The 19,751-nt window shown below is 44.0% G+C and overlaps 1 protein-coding gene across 1 annotated transcript in view; it reads right to left on the reverse strand.

Moving 5' to 3' along the window:
- STAB2 (stabilin 2) overlaps positions 1–19,751 on the reverse strand; it is a 234,665-nt gene that overhangs the window by 99,755 nt on the left and 115,159 nt on the right. The window contains exons 25-30 of the mRNA XM_077472148.1: positions 18,536–18,694; positions 16,459–16,554; positions 15,489–15,584; positions 15,326–15,373; positions 7,198–7,334; positions 1,708–1,822 (exon numbers count right to left, since the gene is read on the reverse strand). Coding sequence (XP_077328274.1) covers positions 1,708–1,822; positions 7,198–7,334; positions 15,326–15,373; positions 15,489–15,584; positions 16,459–16,554; positions 18,536–18,694 — 651 coding nt within the window. The remainder of the gene's footprint in view (positions 1–1,707; positions 1,823–7,197; positions 7,335–15,325; positions 15,374–15,488; positions 15,585–16,458; positions 16,555–18,535; positions 18,695–19,751) is intronic.

Raw genomic sequence — 19,751 nt, forward strand, 5'->3', positions numbered from 1 at the left:
AAAATGCAGAGTGACCATTACCATAGAAAATGCAAAGTGACCATTACCATAGAAAATTCAGAGTGTCCATTACCATATAAAGTATTAGCAGGGTATTGCAGAGCATTGGCTGGGTATGGCAGAGTATTGGCAGGGTATGGCAGTATTGGCAGGGTATCGCAGAATATTGGCAGAGCTTTGCAGAGTATTGGCAGAGCTTTGCAGAGTATTGGCAGAGTATTGGCAGGGTATGGCAGAGTATTGGCAGGGTATTGCAGAGTATTGCATGGTATTTCACAGTATTGGCAGGGTATGGCAGAGTATTGGCAGGTTATTGCAGAGTATTGGCAGGTTATTGCAGAGTATTGGCAGGGTATGGCAGAGTATTGCAGAGTATTGGCAAGGTATGGAGGGATGGCTGTGACTGCACTTGTCACAGAGCAGCGCTGTAGGCACTACAGATGCAGCCCACAACGCTGCTGCCATCCGATCTCTCCCCTCCACTGTACAGATCTGTACACAGAGGGGAGAGAGGAACCGGTGTCATCATGACGCCGGTTTGTTTACAAGTGATCGCTCTGTCATTTGACGGAGTGATCACATTGCAAATGGAGGGTGCACCAAGATGGCCGCTGCTCCGGAGCTAGGCCGAAGCTGCGGCCTTTCCTAAGGCTAAGGCAGCAGAGTGCTCTGGATCTCGGCGGGGGGGGGGGGGGGGCGGTGCCAAACGTATATTCGCACCATAAGACGCAGGCATATTTTCCCCCATATTTCTGGGGGGAAAAAGTGCGTCTTATTGTTCCGAAAAATACAACACTTGCTTAAGATCTTAGAGGTAGATGAACTGTTAGTGGGACTAGAGGCACAGGCAGCGAGATTACCAAGGGTAAAAATCCTCATATTAACTGTGGCACGATCAGTATGGAGAGAAACAAAAAAGTGGTGGGATATACTAATACTCCTTTGGAGATTCCAATCTGGAATAACCCAAACTTGGAGCAGTTAAAGATATTCATGGACTGTGAGTTCTGGAAACGGAAAAGAATAGGCACATTGACACAGTTATATAACTATAGAACATCACACTCATTTGAATATCTGTGTAAACAGCATGATATCTCATATAACATTTTTTATAAATACTTACAGATTTGTCATGTGCTACAGTCACAACTAGGCAATCAGATTTCCCCTTATAGGAGTACTTAGATCACAGGGCCCTAAGGGACTAATATCTATATTATATGCACAACTAATCCAGGCTAAAATAGGCAGTAGCCCAATGAGAGTAATGGCGCGTACACATGACCGGACTTTCCAGTCAGGTCCAACGGTCTTCCCGACGGACTTTCGGCAGAGTTCCGACAAACTTTTCAAACTAACAGACTTGGCCACACATGAACAGACTAAGTCCATTTGAAAGTTTGTTAGAATGTGATGACGTAAGACGGGACTAGAAAAGGAAGTTCAAAAGCCAGTAGCCAATAGCTTCCCTTGCGTCGTATTTGGTCCGTCGGACCAGCGTACAGAAGAACGGTTTTCCCGATAGGCATTGAATCCGTCAGACAGATTTGAAACATTTACAGATTTACTCTGCTTTTTTAGCTGGGATTTTAGCAGCTGCAAACCAAACAGTGCTCAGAGCAAAGATTTTCTGGGTATAAACTGTATTTTATGATTACACCTTTCTGGCTTTTCATGAGACCTTCCAGCACTTTTGTAACTTACCCCATTATCCTTAGAAAGTTTGAGAAAGTTATTTTTAAGAGAGGTGGCCAACATGTCAGATGAAGATAGATTCTTTATGTCATCAGATCGGAAGACACCAGATAATATATGATACCTGGAAGGATGAAAATATAGCTTTAGACGTTAAAGTATAGAGTTTATGGCAGCAGCTACAGTGTGATATTACATTGGTTTGTGCAACCAGAGCATCTGGTACCCTGACTTTGCTCCAGTGAATTCCTCCTTTTGCTGCACAATGGGCTGCTGCCTCACTTTCCATTGTGATTTTAAAACATGTTTTGGCATAAATGGAGAGGAGAGGAGATCCACATGAATTAATATTGCACATAGCAGTAACATGGTCCTTTTTCTTTTAATCTGGATTAACCTGCAGTAAAAGAAGTCAGCTGATAGGGATAAGCCAGCGGTTCGAGTTGAACGTAAGTTTGATTCGAACATCAGGTGTTTGTTCTAAAACAAACCAAACATATGGGACGTTTGTTGGAAATTCGAGTGCTGCAAAACGTCCCATAATGCACTGCGAGGTCGCAGTGCATTGCTATATGATGATTAGCCAAAGCATGCACCTGACTTGCTTTGGCCAATCATTGCTCAGGGGGACTAAGTCCACTATATAAGGCTGCTTACATAGCGGATATATGTAGTGTTGTAGTGTTGTTGGCATGGACAGAGAGTTAGATTAAGCAGGCAGGTTATTTAGTTAGTGGCAGTGTATATGAGAGAGATTTTATATATATATATATATATATATATATATATATATATATATATATGCTCTGCATCCAGTGTAGCCTATATCTACAGTGCATTCAGTGGTGTACTGTTTCTAATACAGTTCAGGCGGTGTATATATATATATATATATATATATATATATATATATATATATATATATACACATACATACACACACACACATATGTACTCTGCATTCAGTGCCTATATATACAGTGCATTTGGTGGTGTATAGTTTCTAATACACAGTAAATAATACAGTGCAGTGTGACCTTGGAAAATAAAGAAATCATCATGTCTGGAAGGCCACCAAGGAGAGGCAGATGCTCACAGGCCACTAAAAGAGGGCAAGCAGCCTTTGTGTCTACAGTCAACAGTGCTGATCGTGGACATGGTGCATCCTCTACAGGTGGCCATGGGGCATGCTTGTCCTTTTTTTATGCTGCTGGCCGTGTTATTGAGCCACAACATGCAGAAGAGTTGGTGGAGTGGATAATGAAGCCGTCCTCATCTTCCTTATCCTCTGTCATCCAGGCTTAGTGTAGTTTTCCCTCCAACGCAGCTGCCAAGCGGCCTATTCTACCAGCTCCTTGTCCACAGTCACTCCTTCCATAGCCTCACCATCATGCACGGAGGAGTCCCTAGAATTATTCAAACACAGTGTCGGTTATATGCTGCTGGTTCACAGATTGAGGAAGAAAGTAACGTGAGCCTAGAGAGAGAGAGTGCCACAGAAGGACAAGAAACTGGCAGTTATATTCCCCCAGCTGCAGCATACTTCCAAGTTTGATCCAGTGATGAGGAGGGAAAGGATGATGAGGTCGCTGATTGTACTTGGGTGCCTGACAGTAGAGAGGAGGAGGCACAACTCCAATGAGGCAGGATGTCCTCAAAGGGGCAGCTTAAGGACACCCACCCTATTGCATCACACTGCAGAGCTTCGCAGGTGCAGGGTATTGCTGACTCCCTGCTGACTTTTAAAAGTTCCTTGGTGTGGGCCTTTTTCAATCACACCATTTCCGTTTGCAACTTATGTCTGAAGCGGATCAAGCATGGCCAGAACAGCAGCTGCTTGGGCACTGCATGCTTGACCAGATATATGACGACCTGCCATGCAGTCTGTTGGCAACAGCACTTGAAAGACCCACATCATAGAAAAAGGCAGACTTCTCCTTGGTCCTCATCTGGGATCTCCAACCCAACTATACCTCCAGCCCTCTCAAAAACCTGCAGTGAGAGGAATGAAGGTATAGCAATAGGTATCCCAAGTACTTGCAGCCAATCTGCTAGCAGTACACCACCAATTGATTTTACCAGACAAATTTCCCTACCCCAGATAAACCGTAAAAATAAATTTGGTTTCAGCCATTTACATGCTCAGTGTCTAAATGCTAGCTTGGCCAAATTGCTAGCACTGCAACTGCTGCCTTTTCTGCTGGTAGATTCCCCTCCCCTTTCCTGAATTTGTGGAAATGTGCTGTACCTCAATGGCAGGTTCCAAAACGCCATTTCTTTTCATGGCAGGCCATTCCAGCTCTCTACTGGCATGTGGAAGGCAATGTTCTGGCCTCGTTGGACAGGGTGGTCAGCAGTAAGGTTCAGATTACCACTGACTAATGGACCAGTAGTCATGGGCAGGGACGTTACCTTCACGGCACACTGGGTATCTCTGCTGGCAGCTGGGAAGGATGCAGGACAGGGTTCAGTGTTGTTGGAGCTTGTTCTGCCACCATGCCTCCAAAATGCTAGTGGTGATTCTGCCACAGCTCTCTCCTCCACCCCCTCCTTTTCTTTATCTATGGCCTATTCTGCAGATTTGTCCTCTGAACCAGCAATACTCCATAAGCATTCAAGGGGCTATGCAAGCAGTCAGGCTAAAAGATGCCATGTGGTGCTTGAGTTGGTCTGCCTAGGAGACAGGAGCTACACTGGGGCAGATATTCTGTCAGCTCTGCAGGGGAAGGCTCAGAGGTGGTTGATGCCATGCCAGGTTCAGCCAGGAATGATTGTATTTGACAATGGCACCAACCTTCTCTCCACCTCCCGACAGGGACACTTGACCCATGTTCCATGTTTGGCACACATCCTGAATTTTGTGGTGAAGTGGTTCTTGACTAGGTACCCAGGCTTACAAGATCTCCTGAGGTAGGCCAGAAAAGTCTGTTGTCATTTCCGTCAGTCATACAATGCCAGTGCTCGGCTGGCTGACATTCAAAGGGAATGCAACCTGCCCACCAACCGCCTCATTTGTGACATACCCACCAGGTGGAACTCAATGTTGGCAATGCTGCAGCAGCTGCACACACAGCAGAGGGCCATCAATGGGTACCTGTGCAAGTATGGCACCAGGACAGGGTCAGGGGAGCTTGGCTTCTTTTCACCACGCCAGTGGCTACTGGTGAAGGATGCATGCACTCTCCTGTCACCATTTGAGGAGGCCACAAGGATGGTGAGCAGTGACAACACATGAATCAGTGGCACTGTCTCTCTAGTCTTCCTGCTGGAACACATGCTTCGTGGAATCATGGGCAGGGTACTGGAGGCAGAACAGTGGGAGGAAGAGGAGGACTTCCTTTCCTCTCAAGGCCCCTTTGAGATAGCATTCCAGCGGGCATGCCAAACACACAGGAAGAAGAGGAGGAGGAGGAGAAGGATTTTGTCAGCGTGGATGTAGACACTCAGCAGCAGTCTTCAAAAGATGGCTTTCAGTCCCCAGAAACCCAAGGGGTTGTACGTGGCTTGGAGGAGGTAGTTATGGATAATGTGATTCTTAGTGACCCAGAGGACTCAGAATCTAATGCCTCTGCAAACTTACACTGCATGGCCTTCCTGATTCTAAAAAGCCTGTGAAAGGACCCTAGGATTCGTGGTATCAAGGAGAGGGATCATTACTGGCTGGCAACCCTTCTTGATCCACATTACAAGGGTAAAGTTGCAGAACTCATCCTGCCTTCGCAGAGGGAGCAGAGGATGAAACATCTTCATGAAGCCTTGAAGAAAGGTTTGTGTAATGCATTTCAAGACCCTGGGAGGTTACCATTTCCTGGTGCAGGACAACACGTTGCCGAGGCTTCATCCAGTCAGAGGAAGAGCGGTGGAGAATGTGGCCGGCTGACCGATGCCTTTGAACTATTTTTCAATCTTCGGCGCCAAAGTCTGTTCAGTTCAAACAACCATGGCCAGTGTCTGCATTATATGGTGCAGGAATATCTAGGGACAAGAGCAGAGAGCATCCACCGGGTTACTGGGTCTTGAGGATGGACCACTGGCCAGAACTCACTCAATATGCAATCAAGCTACTGGCCTGTCCAGCATCCAGCGTTCTTTCTGAATGCACATTCAGTGCTGCTGGAGGGTTTGTAATGGATCAAAGACTGTCCACCGACTCCGTTGATAGCCTCACATTCATAAAAATGAACCAGTCTTGGATCAGCAGCTATCAAGCACCTGATGCTGATAACTGATTGAATTTGCTATGGATCTAGGATCCCTTGAAGACTGCCTATGCGGACTATCCCATTCCTCCTCAATCTTGATGATGCTTGCTTGCAACAATATTTTTGCACCACCACCCAAGGCCCAATTTTTCTGCCCCTGTTTAAAAGGGGCATGTAATTACAATTTTTGATATAATATTTCACAGCAGGGCCCATTCCTGTGCCCAACAAGAGTAAATGTGAGGGGTTACAGTTCAGGCACCACCAACACCTAAGGCACAGTTTTTCTGCAGTGTATATAGGGCAGACCGTATAGTATATATACTGCTGCTCAGAGTATATAGTGCCTTTTTTTACATTTTGTGTGGGGTTCCCCTTAATATCTATACCAGACCTGAAGGGCCTGGTATGGATTTTGGGGGGACATCCACGCCATTTTTTATTTATTTTTTGGTGCGGGGTTCCCCTTAATATTCATATCAGACCCAAAGGGCCTTGTAATGGACTGGGGGGGGGGGGGGCACGCCATTTTTATCTATATGTCTGGGATCCAACAATACATTACAGCCCTGATAGTTTTAAACGACATTTTTTCCTTTAGAGATGTCATTTTGCTGTGGTACTGTTATAAACATGAGAAAGATGTGCTACTTCACAGGCAGACTAGGGAGACCCCCCAGGCATGATATTTAAAGAAACATTTCATTTTTATTGTTTCACTTTAAGCATTATTAAAATCAATGTTCCCAAAAAAGCGGCTGTTTTTAAAACTTTTTTTTTGCATTGATACATGCCCCCTGTGGCAGAACCCCCAAACACTTTTTATGGAAATAACTTATATACATATAAGCCTTTAAAATTAGCACTTTTGATTTTTCACATTCGCGTCTCATAGACTTTAACAGTGTTCGTACAATTTATTTCTGCTTCGAACCGGAGGGTGTTCAGCTCAACCCTATCAGCTGAAATATGGTAGGCTTGCTTATAACCCAAGTAGATATTTCGGTGGATAGAAAGTTTAGTGTGGTAGTATTTGATTCGATATGTGTATAAACAATATAATTTTGATTAATCAAAAGCAACAAAACCAAATAATTTGAGAATTATGCATTTAGTTTTACAAGGTTGGCACTCATAGTCTCTCCATGAAATTCCTCCTCGTGCAGCACACAGTATGGGCTTCCCCTTCAAAGGTAATGAAGATTACTACATCTGACTGCATTATCAATGAGTGCAGGAGATTTTCAATTTAAAGGGTTACAATGTGATAAACATAATATCAGAATTGTGAAATTACTTTAGTAAGATTGGTATTTTATCCTTCCTCATCCAGTATGATTTGTCTTGCTCGCTCATACTTTCAAATGCTTTTTGTGAAGGCACTAACACAGTCACATTGGAAGATGATGAAAGCAAGGGTTTTACAGCCGGATCCTGTAATAGAAAATATAGTTACATTGGGATGGCATGCAAACATGTGTAATGAGGTTTTTCACAATGCCAATAGCAACCTTGTAAGCCGTTTATCTTAACAGCACAGGTATGTGCCTGTTTTCACTGTGAAAGAAACATAGAAATATGTATTGATCTATATATCTGATCTGATATATAATTGGCCATTGGTATTATTGTGTTATTATTGAAAACTGGGGTTACTTCGACTGAGACGCTAACTAGCATCAGACCTGCCCTAAATTTTTAAGGCTGACCATACATTATACAATTTTCTTGTGCAATTTATCAAAGTGATATAATATAAGGTCAAACCTAAACAATTTAAATTTATATGCAATCAGACAGGCCCTTGCACTACATTGCTGAAGGTAAATCTAAAGAAAATTGAACAAGAAAATTGATTAGTGGTTGTGGAGGAATACCACCATTTCTTAGTACATGCATTAATACATTATGCCTACAGTCTTTTTTTTGTTTTGGGTGATAATTCACAATTATCTGTTGACTAAAACAAAGTTATGTTCTGCAGAGACTTAAAGGATACGTTCCCCTAAAAAAACAAAAAAAAAACAAACAAACATGTATTGCACATAAAAAAATTGGAGTTAGACTTACAAGTAACTCTATTTCCAGTAGTCTTCCAGGACAGCCCCTGAGAGATGAAGCTCCTCACATCACCACAGGAAACAGGTTGCCATTCCGTTCAAAAGGCGGTCCCTCGGACCCATGGCCAGTCATCACCAAGAACGGAAGGATGGAACTGAAAAACATAATTAGAACAGGTAATATCAATTTACCAATTTAATTCAAGGGTGGGATCATGCTGTCCTGAAAGACTACTGGAAATAGAGTTACTGGTAAGTCTAACTCCGGTTTTCCCTCAGTCGTCTTCCAGGACAGCCCTTATGAGGATCCCCAAACACTCACAAGATTAGGGGGGGACCACAGCTTAGAGGACTCTCCTCCCAAAAGCCTGGTTCTGACTAGACAGTAGGTCTAGTCGGCAATGCCTTGTGAAGGTGGTAAAGCTTGACCATGTGGCTGCTTTGCAAATCTGCTCCAGGCTGGCACCAGCCTTCTTCACCCAGGACACCAAGAGTGCTCTTGTGGAGTGTTCCTTATTACTCCCAGGAGGTTCTTTATCTAGTATTCTATACTCCTCCATAATAGCCAACTTGATCCATCTAGCTAGAGTGACCTTTGAGGTTTTTTGACCCTTACATTTCCCAGAGAACAGGCCAAAAAGTGAATCCGCACTCCTAAACTTCTCAGTTGCTTCTAAATACTCTAGAATACATCTTCTCACATCTAGCAAGTGAAATTGCTTTTCTTTGTCATTGAGGCATTTTGATAGAATGTAGGTAAGACAATGTCCTGGGACTTATGAATTTTAAATGCCACTTTTGGCAGGAACCCAGGATCCGTCCTTAGGGTGACTCTATCGTCCAAGATTTCGAGGAAGGACTCTGATGGAAAGAGCTTGCATTTCACTCACCCTATGGGCTGAAGTAATCGCCCACTAGGAGTACTGTCTTAAGCATGAGCAGTCTTAAAGAGGTCTCCGAGATTGGTTCGAAAGCACCCCCAGAAAGGTTCTGAGGACAACTGGTAAGTCCCAAGTTGGGGTCTCGTGAATCTGGACTGGTCTGTGTCTTTACAGAATCTTGCGATAAGCGGATCTTCCTGTAAGCATTTTTCTAGGTATACACTCAGGGCAGCGACCTGTACTTTAATTGTACTTAGCGACAACCCCCGATCTATCCCTTCTTGAAGAAACTCTAGGATACTTGTTGTGTCCTTGCTATCCTCCCCTCTAATATCTAATCAGGCAATAAACTTTTTCCAGATCTTGCTATAGATAGCTTGAGTGACTGGTTTTTGACTCTGAAGTAGAGTTCGTATAACCCTCTCTGATAGTCCCTTGTTGCTCAGGATTTCTTCCACATTAGTCATGCTGATAGTTTTAGTATGGCAGTTTGTGAATGCAGTAGGTATTCCTGCAAAAGAAGGTCCTGTCAGAGGGGTAGCCCCAGAGGAGGTTGATCTGCTAGCTTTAGAAGCGTTGTAAACCATAGTCCCTTGGACCAGAATGGCGCCACCAAGATTAAACGTGTGTCTTCTACTAGAAATTTCACTAAAACCCACGGAATGAGGTGGAGGGGTGGATCTGCGTATGCCAGGCTGAAGATCCGGGGGTTCTGCAGAGTGTCCACCACCAGGGGTTGATCTCCTGGGCAGAGGGAAAATTTTGAACTTTTGCATTTTTCTTGGTTGCGAACAGATCCACTGCTGGTTTCCACCTGTAAACCACTATGTGGTCAAATACTTCTGGATGCAGAAACCATTCTTGAATCGAAACTTGTTTTCAACTCAAGAAGTCTGCAGTATCATTCTACTCTCCCTTCAGATGTACCGCAGAGATGGATTTGAGTTTTTTTTTCTGCCCACTGAAAAATTTACTTGGCTGGTAACATTAGCCGGGGACTCCTGGTACCACCCTGTTTGTTGACCAACCTGAAAGTGGCGACCCTGGACCATTTCCTGAAAGACTAGTAAAGCTATGAAAATAGCTGTCACCTCTTTCCAGTTGAAGAGCTCTTTTTCCTCTGGAGTCCACTTGCCTTGAGCCCAGCGTGAGTTGAGATGGGCTCCCCAACCCCAACTGCTGGCATCTGTGGTCAGTATGGACGTGATGGGTAGTATCCAATGTACCACTTTGTGAAGGTTCTCCTTGTCCTTCCACCACCACAGAGATCATTTTACTCTTGTGAGAATCGTTATGTACTCTTCTAGGTCTTTGTCTTTTAGTTCTTCCAACAGAAACCTCTGTAGGCTTGAAGCGAGACCATTGTATGGCTGGTGTTGATACTGTTATAAGGCCTAACACTGACATCACTTTTCTCACTGTGCAGCTGCGACTGGATTGAAAGTAAGACATCCTCAGTTTCAGGTTGGATATCTTCTCTTCTGGCAGCACTATCTTCTGATCTCTGTATTGAATGTTGTAGCCCAAAAAGAGAATGGCTTTTCGCTGGGTTTGGATTTTTCTTGATTTATTATCCACCCCAAACGTTGTAGGCTGAGTTATGTTACCTCCAAACCCTGACGAAGCTGCTTCTCTGAGTGGGCCATGAGGAGTAGATCATCCAAATACGGTACGATCAAGATGGACTGGAGTCTCAAAGGGGCTAGTGCTTCGGCCAGAACTTTGGTGAAAATTCTTGGGGATGACGAAGTCCGAAGGAAAGTGCTCTGCACTGGAAGTGATAAATTTTGTTTTCGATTTGAATTGCCAGACTAAGGAATTTTTTACATTGCCTCTTTATTGTAATATGTAGATAGGCATCTTTTAGATCCAAAGTTGTCATAAAAACTTCTTTCTGCAGAAGATTTTTTATTGAATAAATGGACTCCATGCGAAAATATTTTGTATCTGATGGATAAGGTTAGGGGCCGGAGGTTCATAATTAGTCTGAACTTTCCGGATGGCTTTTTATCACAAACACGTTCGAATAGAAACCGTCCCCCTGTTCCTGAACTGGGACTGGCACCAATATATCTTAATCCACCATCTCCCCAATCAGTAAGGGTAAAGCCATGGCTTTCTCTGAGTTTCTTGGTAGTTTTGTAAAAAGAAACTTGGAGGGCAGATCTTTGTGAAATTGCAGGATATTACCCCTCCTTATAATGCGTAATACAAATTCCTTTGAGGTTATCATCTCCCATTGTGGGAGAAACCCCTTTAGTCTTCCTCCCACTGGGAGCCTGACATCACTGCGGCTTGGTGTTCTGACTGGGGCGGTTAAAAAGTATACCTCCTTTCCCTTTTTGTCCTGACCAATGCTTCTTTGGTCTGAATTCCTTATCTGTCTTCGGGAACTCTTTTGAAGGACGAAAAAATATTCTTTGAAAGTTTTTCTTTTTCGTGAGGAAAGTCTTTTTTATCTGCTGTTCTTTCCAAGGCGGTGTCTAATTCTGGACTGAAGACCAAGTCTCCAGTGAAATGGACACTGCACAAGCGCATCTCGGAAGCCGTGTCTCCCCCCCAAGTCTTCATCCAGACTGATCTTCTGGCTGCTACTGAGAGTGCGGCGGTCTTAGCCACAAACTTTACGGATTCTGTTGAGGCATCAGATATCAATCCTGTCGCTTTAAACAGCATAGGGAAGGATTCCAGAAGCTCTCCTCTTGGGTTACCTGCCACCAAATGTTCTTGTAGTTGCGATATACAGAATTCTAGGTTTCTAGCTACACAAGGTTTGGCTAGTGCTGGCTTTAGGTTGGCCATTGCCACATCCCAAGCCCTTTTCAAGACTATGTCTGTTCTCCTGTCCATTGGGTCTTTTAAGTGCCCCATCTCCTCAAAGGCTAAGTCAGACTGCTTTGTTACTTTAGACAGTGGTGCGTATAGTTTGGGATTTTTATTCCAAACGGCCTCTGGGTTCTCATCAAAAGGAAACCTTCTTTTTAGAGAAGATCCGAATGGCCCATTCTTTTTGAATAAGGTCAGAAAGTACGTTATGTATTGGAAATACTTTTGCCTTCTTTTTCCCCAGGCCTTCATACATTCTATTATATCTCGACAACCGAAACTCCTCACCATTAATCTCTAGAGTGTCATAGATTGCACCCAACAAATCGTCCACTTCCAAAAGGGACAGTTTGTATTTAGTAGTTTTGTTAGCTAGCTCCTGATCTTAATCCTGATCAGAGTCTGTCAGAAGATTCAGGCCTAACTAAAGCTAGGCTATGCTCCCTGACTCTTTGAGGCTTCCCTGAGCTGGAAGTTCTAGGACCCGGCGAAGCGGTAATTGCAGCGGCGTTAAAAACAGTTAGCGGGTGTTAGCTACCAAGCTTCCCCCCCCCCTACACCTGTGCTGCACACTACCAATGCTGCAGATTCCCGGGACAGTGAGGGGTCCACCACCATGAGGTTCCCTAATCCAAACCTACAACCATGGTAAATAGCACAGTACGGGGCTTGCCCAGCAGGCTACCTGTGCTTGGCTGGCACCTGCTTCGCCAGAGTGTTCTGGGGATTCACCTCCATGGTCCCCCCTCAACTCTGCATCCCGCCGCTAGTCCGGTTTAGCTGGATGCTGTTGGGGCGTTTTCTAGGCCCAGCTTGGGCTTCCCCTCCTCCTTGCTCCCTGGAAAACTAGAACCACGAGTCTCGGCGCACAGTGATGCAGTAGTTCCGCCGGAGATGACACGAACAGCATCTCCAGCCCCACCGTGAATGAACAACCAGGAGACAAAATGGATGTTGCACGCTACTTCACCCGCTCGGTCGCAACCTGGGGGAACCTGCATCACCCTGCCACTGGCCCTCACCAGGCACTGGAAGGACGAAGCGACAGGTCTGCTCCTGTCTGCTGGATGGTACCCGGGCCATAAGATTAGATGGTAAGGACCTTACTGGAGCGCCGATGGATAGAACCCAGTCCCCCTGTGCGGTCTCCTTGTGTATGTGAGGGGCTGTCAAATGTATACACGTGTGGGGCTTGCATATATACTGGTGTAAGAGGGGCTGGCATATATACAGGTGGGGGGTGGGGCTGACATATATACAGGTGTGTGTGGGGGCTGATATATATACAGGTGTGGGGGGCTGGAATACATACAGGTGGGGGGTGGGGCTGGCATATACAGTGGTGTGTGTCCAAGTATATCTGGCGTAGAAGGAACACTGCATTTCATAAAAAGAACATTATACCAACCGTAAAATATGGTGGTGGTAGTGTGATGGTCTGGGGCTGTTTTGCTGCTTCAGGACCTGGAAGACTTGCCGTGATAAAAGGAACTATGAATTCTGCTGTCTACCAAGAGATCCTGAAGGAGAATGTCCGACCATCTGTTCGTGTACTCAAGCTGAAACGAACTTGGGTTCTGCAGCAGGACAATGATCCTAAACACACCAGCAAGTCCACCACCGAATGGCTGAAGAAAAACAAAATGAAGACTTTGGAGTGGCCTAGCCAAAGTCCTGACCTGAATCCTATTGAGATGTTGTGGTATGACCTTAAAAAGGCCGTTCATGCTCGAAAACCCTCTAATGTAACTGAATTAGGACAATTCTGCAAAGATGAGTGGGCCAAAATTCCTCCAGGACGCTGTAAAAGCCTCATTGCACATTATCGCAAACGCTTGGTTGCAGTTGTTGCTGCTAAGGGTGGCCCAACCAGTTATTAGGTTTAGGGGGCAATCACTTTTTCACACAGGGCCATGATGGTTTGGATTTTTTTTCACCTTTAATAATAAACACCTTCATTTACAAATTGCATTTTGTGTTTACTTGTGTTGTCCTTGACTATTGTTTAAATTGGTTTGATGTTCCGAAACACTTAAGTGTGACAAACATGCAAATGAACAGGAAATGAGGAAGGGGGCAAACACTTTTTCACACCACTGTATACAGGTGTGGGGGGGGGGCTGGCATATATACAGGTGGGGCTGACATATATACAGGTGTGTGGGGGGGGGGGGCTGATATATACAGCTGTGTGTGGGGGGCTGGCATATATACAGGTGGGGGGTGGGGCTGGCATATATACAGGTGTGGGGGGGGCTGGCATATATACAGGTGGGGCTGACATATATACAGGTGTGTGGGGGGGGCTGATATATACAGCTGTGTGTGGGGGGCTGGCATATATACAGGTGGGGAGTGGGGCTGACATATATACACTTGTGTGGGGGGTTAATAGATATACAGGTGTGAGGGGGGCTGACATATATACAGGTGTGGGGAGGGCTGATATATACATATGTGTGTGGGACGGGGGGCTGGCATATTTACAGGTGTGGGAGGGGCCTGGCATATACACAGGTGGGGCTGACATATATACAGGCGAGATGAGGGGCTGATATATACAGGTGTAGAGGGCTGGCATATATACAGGTGTGTGGGGAGGGCTGACATATATACAGTTGTGAGGGGGGCTGATATATACAGGTGTGTGGGAGGGGGTCTGACATATATACAGGTGTGTGGGGGGCTGACGTTTATACAGGTGTGAGGGGGCCTGACATATATACAGGTATGAGAGGGGAACCTGAAATATATACAGGTGTGGGAGGGGGGGAGCTGACATATATACAGGTATGTGTGAGGGAAGCTGACATATAAACAGGTGTGGGGCTGACATATATACATGATTTGGGGGGGGGGGGGAAAGGAATGCATACAGGTGAGGTGGCCGGTGTGTGGATTCGGTAGGGTGGCCCATGGGCAAGCCCTGGGGAATGTTGGTGGTCAGGCCTAAAGCTGTAAGGGGCCCAAACATTTCTGATGGCTGCCCTGTGTTCCATCCTAAAAACTGGTGGGGCATGCAACAATTCCCAAAGCTGAACTTATCCTTTAAACCTGGAATCAGGAAGACATAAAATAGCAAAAATAATGAAGCCATGCAATCATCAATAAATTCTTACATTTGTTTTTTTAAAGCTAGCAGTGCAGATACCTGAATTTTACTTGGCATTGGCCTCTTGCAGTCCCTGTACAACAGAGCTCATACAGGGGGACGCACAAGGAGCCTGTCAGGTATGCTGTAGTGCAATAAGCATGCTGATAGGAGGAGAGAGAAGAGTGACGGAGAGATGAGGTCATCAGTGTGCTGCCTCTCCGGACACCTGTTAGTGAAGATGAAACTGCAGCAGAGCAAGATCAGGTCCTCTCTTCTGCTAGACAGGGCTATGCTGTGTAGCAGGGCTTTGTACACAGCAGGGTAATACAACTCCCATATATATATTCTATCTATGTATTTAGCTGTATGCCTGGAGGTCATCTTTAAGTTGCACATTTTACAGGTAATCAGCCCTAAATACTGTATTAAACACAAATATGGCTTACATAGCTTATTAGAAGAAATGTTTATTGCTTTTTGTATTTGGCTTCCACAATATTTGTGACTTCCCGTGCCTATAAAACTCTGAAAATGTTCAGAATTATTCAAGCATCTAACACTTACTTCAGTCCATTTACGAAATTCTGAATCTTCTGGGAGTGCAGCAATCACCTACAAATGTAATTATGAAAATGTTTAATATAAATAAAGCAGTCACTGCTTGAGACTGGTTAAACAATATTCAACCTTTTCTGAGGTTGTGCGATCTGATTGTGGTGATACTTACATCTGCAACATTGCCATAACATATTTTCCCATCTCCTTGATATCCATCATTGCACACACACTCCCAGAATCCTGAAACTGCTTTTTGACATGTGGCCTAAAACAGAAAGGTAGGTGCAAAAATATGTCATACGACATTTCAGACCATTTTATGTCTCTTGTATCTTTTACCTTTATCTTTTTATCTTTTATTTTTTATAAATATTTTATATTTTATCCACCTAATACCAGTATGTTATACCCCCTACCAGACCCTTTCTCAGTTTTCAGTGTTATGATAGTTTAGCTGACAATTACTCATGCAATATTATACCTAAAATAATTTTATATACTGTTTTGAATACAAAGAAAGCTTTCTTTTGGTGGTATAAAAATCTCTATATACTGGAGGAAGAAACTAAACAATTGAAAAAAAAAAGGGTTTCCCTCACTTTATAGTATAATTATATAAATAAAAATGCCAGAACCCCCCAAAATGCCTCTTTTTGGAAAGTAGACACCTTAAGGTTATGCCATTTTTTGCCATAGTTTTTGGAAATTAAAAAACATTCTGGCATTGAGTGGTTAAAATGAGTTTGAGACTTTCATGGGAATGTCCTTATTGATAGATGTGCTGAATAGCTGTGGATGGGCAATATGGACTCCCACTGGTCAGCAGTTTCTAATGGACCTTAGTTCAAGAGCTGTAAGCCCAGTGAAAGGACCAGTTCTTCAACAAACGTTACCAATGCTGATCCCTACTTCTGGAAGTTCTAGTTGCTTGGCTGTTGAGCGGATCAAAAGACCTCAAAAATCTTTCGGAGTCACTGAAACCAGTATAATGATTAGGGATTCTGACTTTCCATTCTTTTCAAAATGCTTGTCCTGGGATTGACTTCGAAAATATTCAAGCCAGAGCCAACCAGGCTGCTAGTATTTTCTGAAATAGACCAACAATGGCATGTTCTCTCACTACTGGCCTCCAAACTTACCAGAGCATGGCACTTGTCCTTCTCTTCTAAACAAGTATTTACAATCTCACACTGAATTCCATCACCCCGGAATCCCTTATTACACTCACAGTCACTCTGTAGAAAGATGAAAACACAGTACATACATTTTAATAATTATCAAATGTCTGTATGAAAAATATTTATACACATCTTCTGTAATAAAACACCTACTCAAAGCAATTGGTGCTTATAATAGCTGCAATGAGCAGTCATCCCATCATCATTGTTCAGGCATGCATTTTTACCAATAACATTTGGGAAAATAAATATAGTACCACGTGGTGTAAAAGCCAATCTATATATCAATAACCATATAGATTTAAAGAGATAGTAAACAATTTTTTTTTTAATTTGTACCTACAGTATAATAAAGCTTATCTGTAGCTTTATGTAGTAAATGTGCGCTGTATAGGAGATATTCTCTAGCTCTGCAGCTGGTGACGTCACGGTGCATGTGCACTGTGCTCTCTGAAAGGATGGCATACTGAGTTTGCTGTCCCTCCAGAGCGCTGTACGACGTTCGTGGCTCCCGTGCGCATACGCGGAAGGAACTTCATCGCGCCTCAGCCATTCAAGCGGCTGCAGCCCCCAAGCTCGGAAGAAAGACCTTGTGAAGATAGAAGCCCTGTCAGCGGTGACAGTGTGCCGCTGCTGGGCTTCGTTTTGGGGTAAGTCTTTCATAATGTACTAGTATGCGATGCATACTAGCACATTATGACTTTGTCTTGCAGGGAGAAGTATTTTTTCTAATTAGCCCTTATTTCCACTTTAAAGTACATGTTACTCCAAAGCTGGATGATATGTAGTTAGGTAAAACACTGGGTATCATAAACTATGGCACTATTAGCGCACTTGCAACACAAACAATTGAGTACTATCTGCAATAACATACAATATCAAGGTCCAAGCAGTATTTTTTTTCCCTTCAACCTGATCTCCTTCAACCTCTTTCAGCCACTACATTGAATCAGCTTTTTGATAATGGCAACAGTGAACTATGTAGTCACCAGGAGAATATGTGACAGGGTGACAACTAAGGCAGGCCATAGATGATGTAAACATACAGCCAGAGCTACAATGGAATGGTTTAGATCAAAGCATATTCATGTGTTAGAATGGCCCAATCAAAGTCCAGACCTAAATCCAATTGAGAATCTGTGGCAATACTTGAAAATTGCTGTTCACAGGTGCTCTCCATCAGGGTCGTACCTAGAGTATTTGGTACCCGGGGCGGATCCTATATCTGGTGCACCCCATGTTAAAATGTAAAAACACCCCACTGTGCCCCCTGCATACTTCTACATCCTTCAATATCTCTTTGTCACTACTGTGTACCCCCTCTTCACCTCTGCACCTCTGGACCCCTTTACATTACACAGCACCCTGCACCTCTGGACTCCTTTACATTACACAGCACCCTGCACCTCTGGACACCTTTACATTACACAGCACCCTGCACCTCTGGACCCCTTTACATTACACAGCACCTTGCACTTCTGGACCCCTTTACATTACACATCACCCTTCACCTTTGGACCCCTGTACATTACACAGCACCCTGCACTTCTAGACCCCTTTATATTACCCAGCACCCTTCACCTCTAAACCCATTTACATTACACAGCACACTGCACTTCTGGACACCTTTACATTACACAGCACCCTGCACCTCTGGATCCCTTTACATTACATAGCAAACTGCACCTCTGGACCCCTTTACATTACACAACACCCTGCACCTCTGGACCCCTTTACATTACACAACACCCTGCAACTCTGGACCCCTTTACATTACACAAACACCCCCCCCCACCCCCCAGCTCTCTCCCTTCCTCCCTTAATCATGTAAATTAAGAGACGGTGAGGAGCACTGAACAGAGTGTGGGAACTGCTGGAGTTAATGTTTCATATTAACAAGCTATTGATTAGTTGTAAAAATATAAATGTAAAAATATACTGTATATATAAAAATAAAAAGTATATCAAAATATAAGGAGATCATTTTTATGACACACATGATACAGGTTATCCTGGCACTTGACTCTTATATAGTTACCTGTCCAGGGCCAATGTACACACAGGTCGCATTAACATGGCATCCTCCTTTGTTATCAAGTAGGCAGTTATTGACCTCTGAGCAGTCCAGCCCATCGCCTGTCCATCCTGGCCGACATACACATTTGTGAGCTCCTGACCCCAATGAAATGCACTCAGCCTGTGAGGATACACCATTATCACAGCACACATTACAGACAGTATTAAAGTTAAGAGATTGTTCACATCCTCTGCAAGCTATGGGACTGTCATATTTGCCTACATGTTACCTTAAAATAATTTTTATAGTGTTGTCAGACAAAATTTTTTCTTGGTTTCAGACAGAGTGAGTAGAAATTCTGTCAGAATTTTCTATTCTTGTTTGTGACTTCACTGGGGCGTTTTTCCTACACATTGTTCTGGTGACACGTTGGAATGAAATATGAGAAACAGGAGTCACCAGGACATGAAGACACAGACATAAGTAGAAACCTGAGTGAAGCTTTAAACCTACTCACTTGCCTTTGTCCCTGTAAAAGAGATTTTCAATCGCTTCCTGTCCCTCTGATACATGGTTTCTGGTACACATGCATTACTTAATGCCTCAGTAATCAATTTATTTTAATGAAAATAATTTTCTTAGTTCATACTGTGTTTTCCTGCCTTCTTGTATCCCTCATGAGCTCCTGAACCTCTCCTTTTACCCCTAATTTATGTTTGTTTGGAATGAGCAGTGCATGCTAGTTGCAGTCAACCGCACTGTTCTAAACACACTATACATCTCATAGTCCCTAGTCAATCTCGGGAGTGAGCAAGAGAGGGTGGCTATGTCCCTACTCCCTACCTACAGTGAGACCATAGAGAATGACTGTAGCCCCCTCTAGCAGGAAGTCAGATAATAGCAGCAGCAAAAAAAAAAAAAGTCTAACTAAAGACTTACTAAAATATGTAGTTCCAGCTTTCCAATGCCCGCAAGATCCCTTGCCGGCAATGGCATCTTCTCTACGGGTTCTTCCAGATGCCAGTCAGGTTTTATTGGCTGGTTCAGGATAACGTGACTCCCATGCATCCCACACCATTATGTGGACCGTATGGTTGCACTTCTGGTTTTGCTCAGATTTTGATGTTTTTGTAGCCGATAAATTGATAATGCTTCTCTGGGGCCCTTTCATGTGTAGATTGCTTCTCCCTCCCCTTTCTTTCCTCATATTTACCCTTATCCCTCTGCCCCCCCCCCC

Source organism: Lithobates pipiens, unplaced genomic scaffold (genome assembly GCF_037356315.1).
Source record: "Lithobates pipiens isolate NorthernLeopardFrog02 unplaced genomic scaffold, aLitPip1_a1.2 Scaffold_8, whole genome shotgun sequence".
Lineage (NCBI taxonomy): Eukaryota > Metazoa > Chordata > Amphibia > Anura > Ranidae > Lithobates > Lithobates pipiens.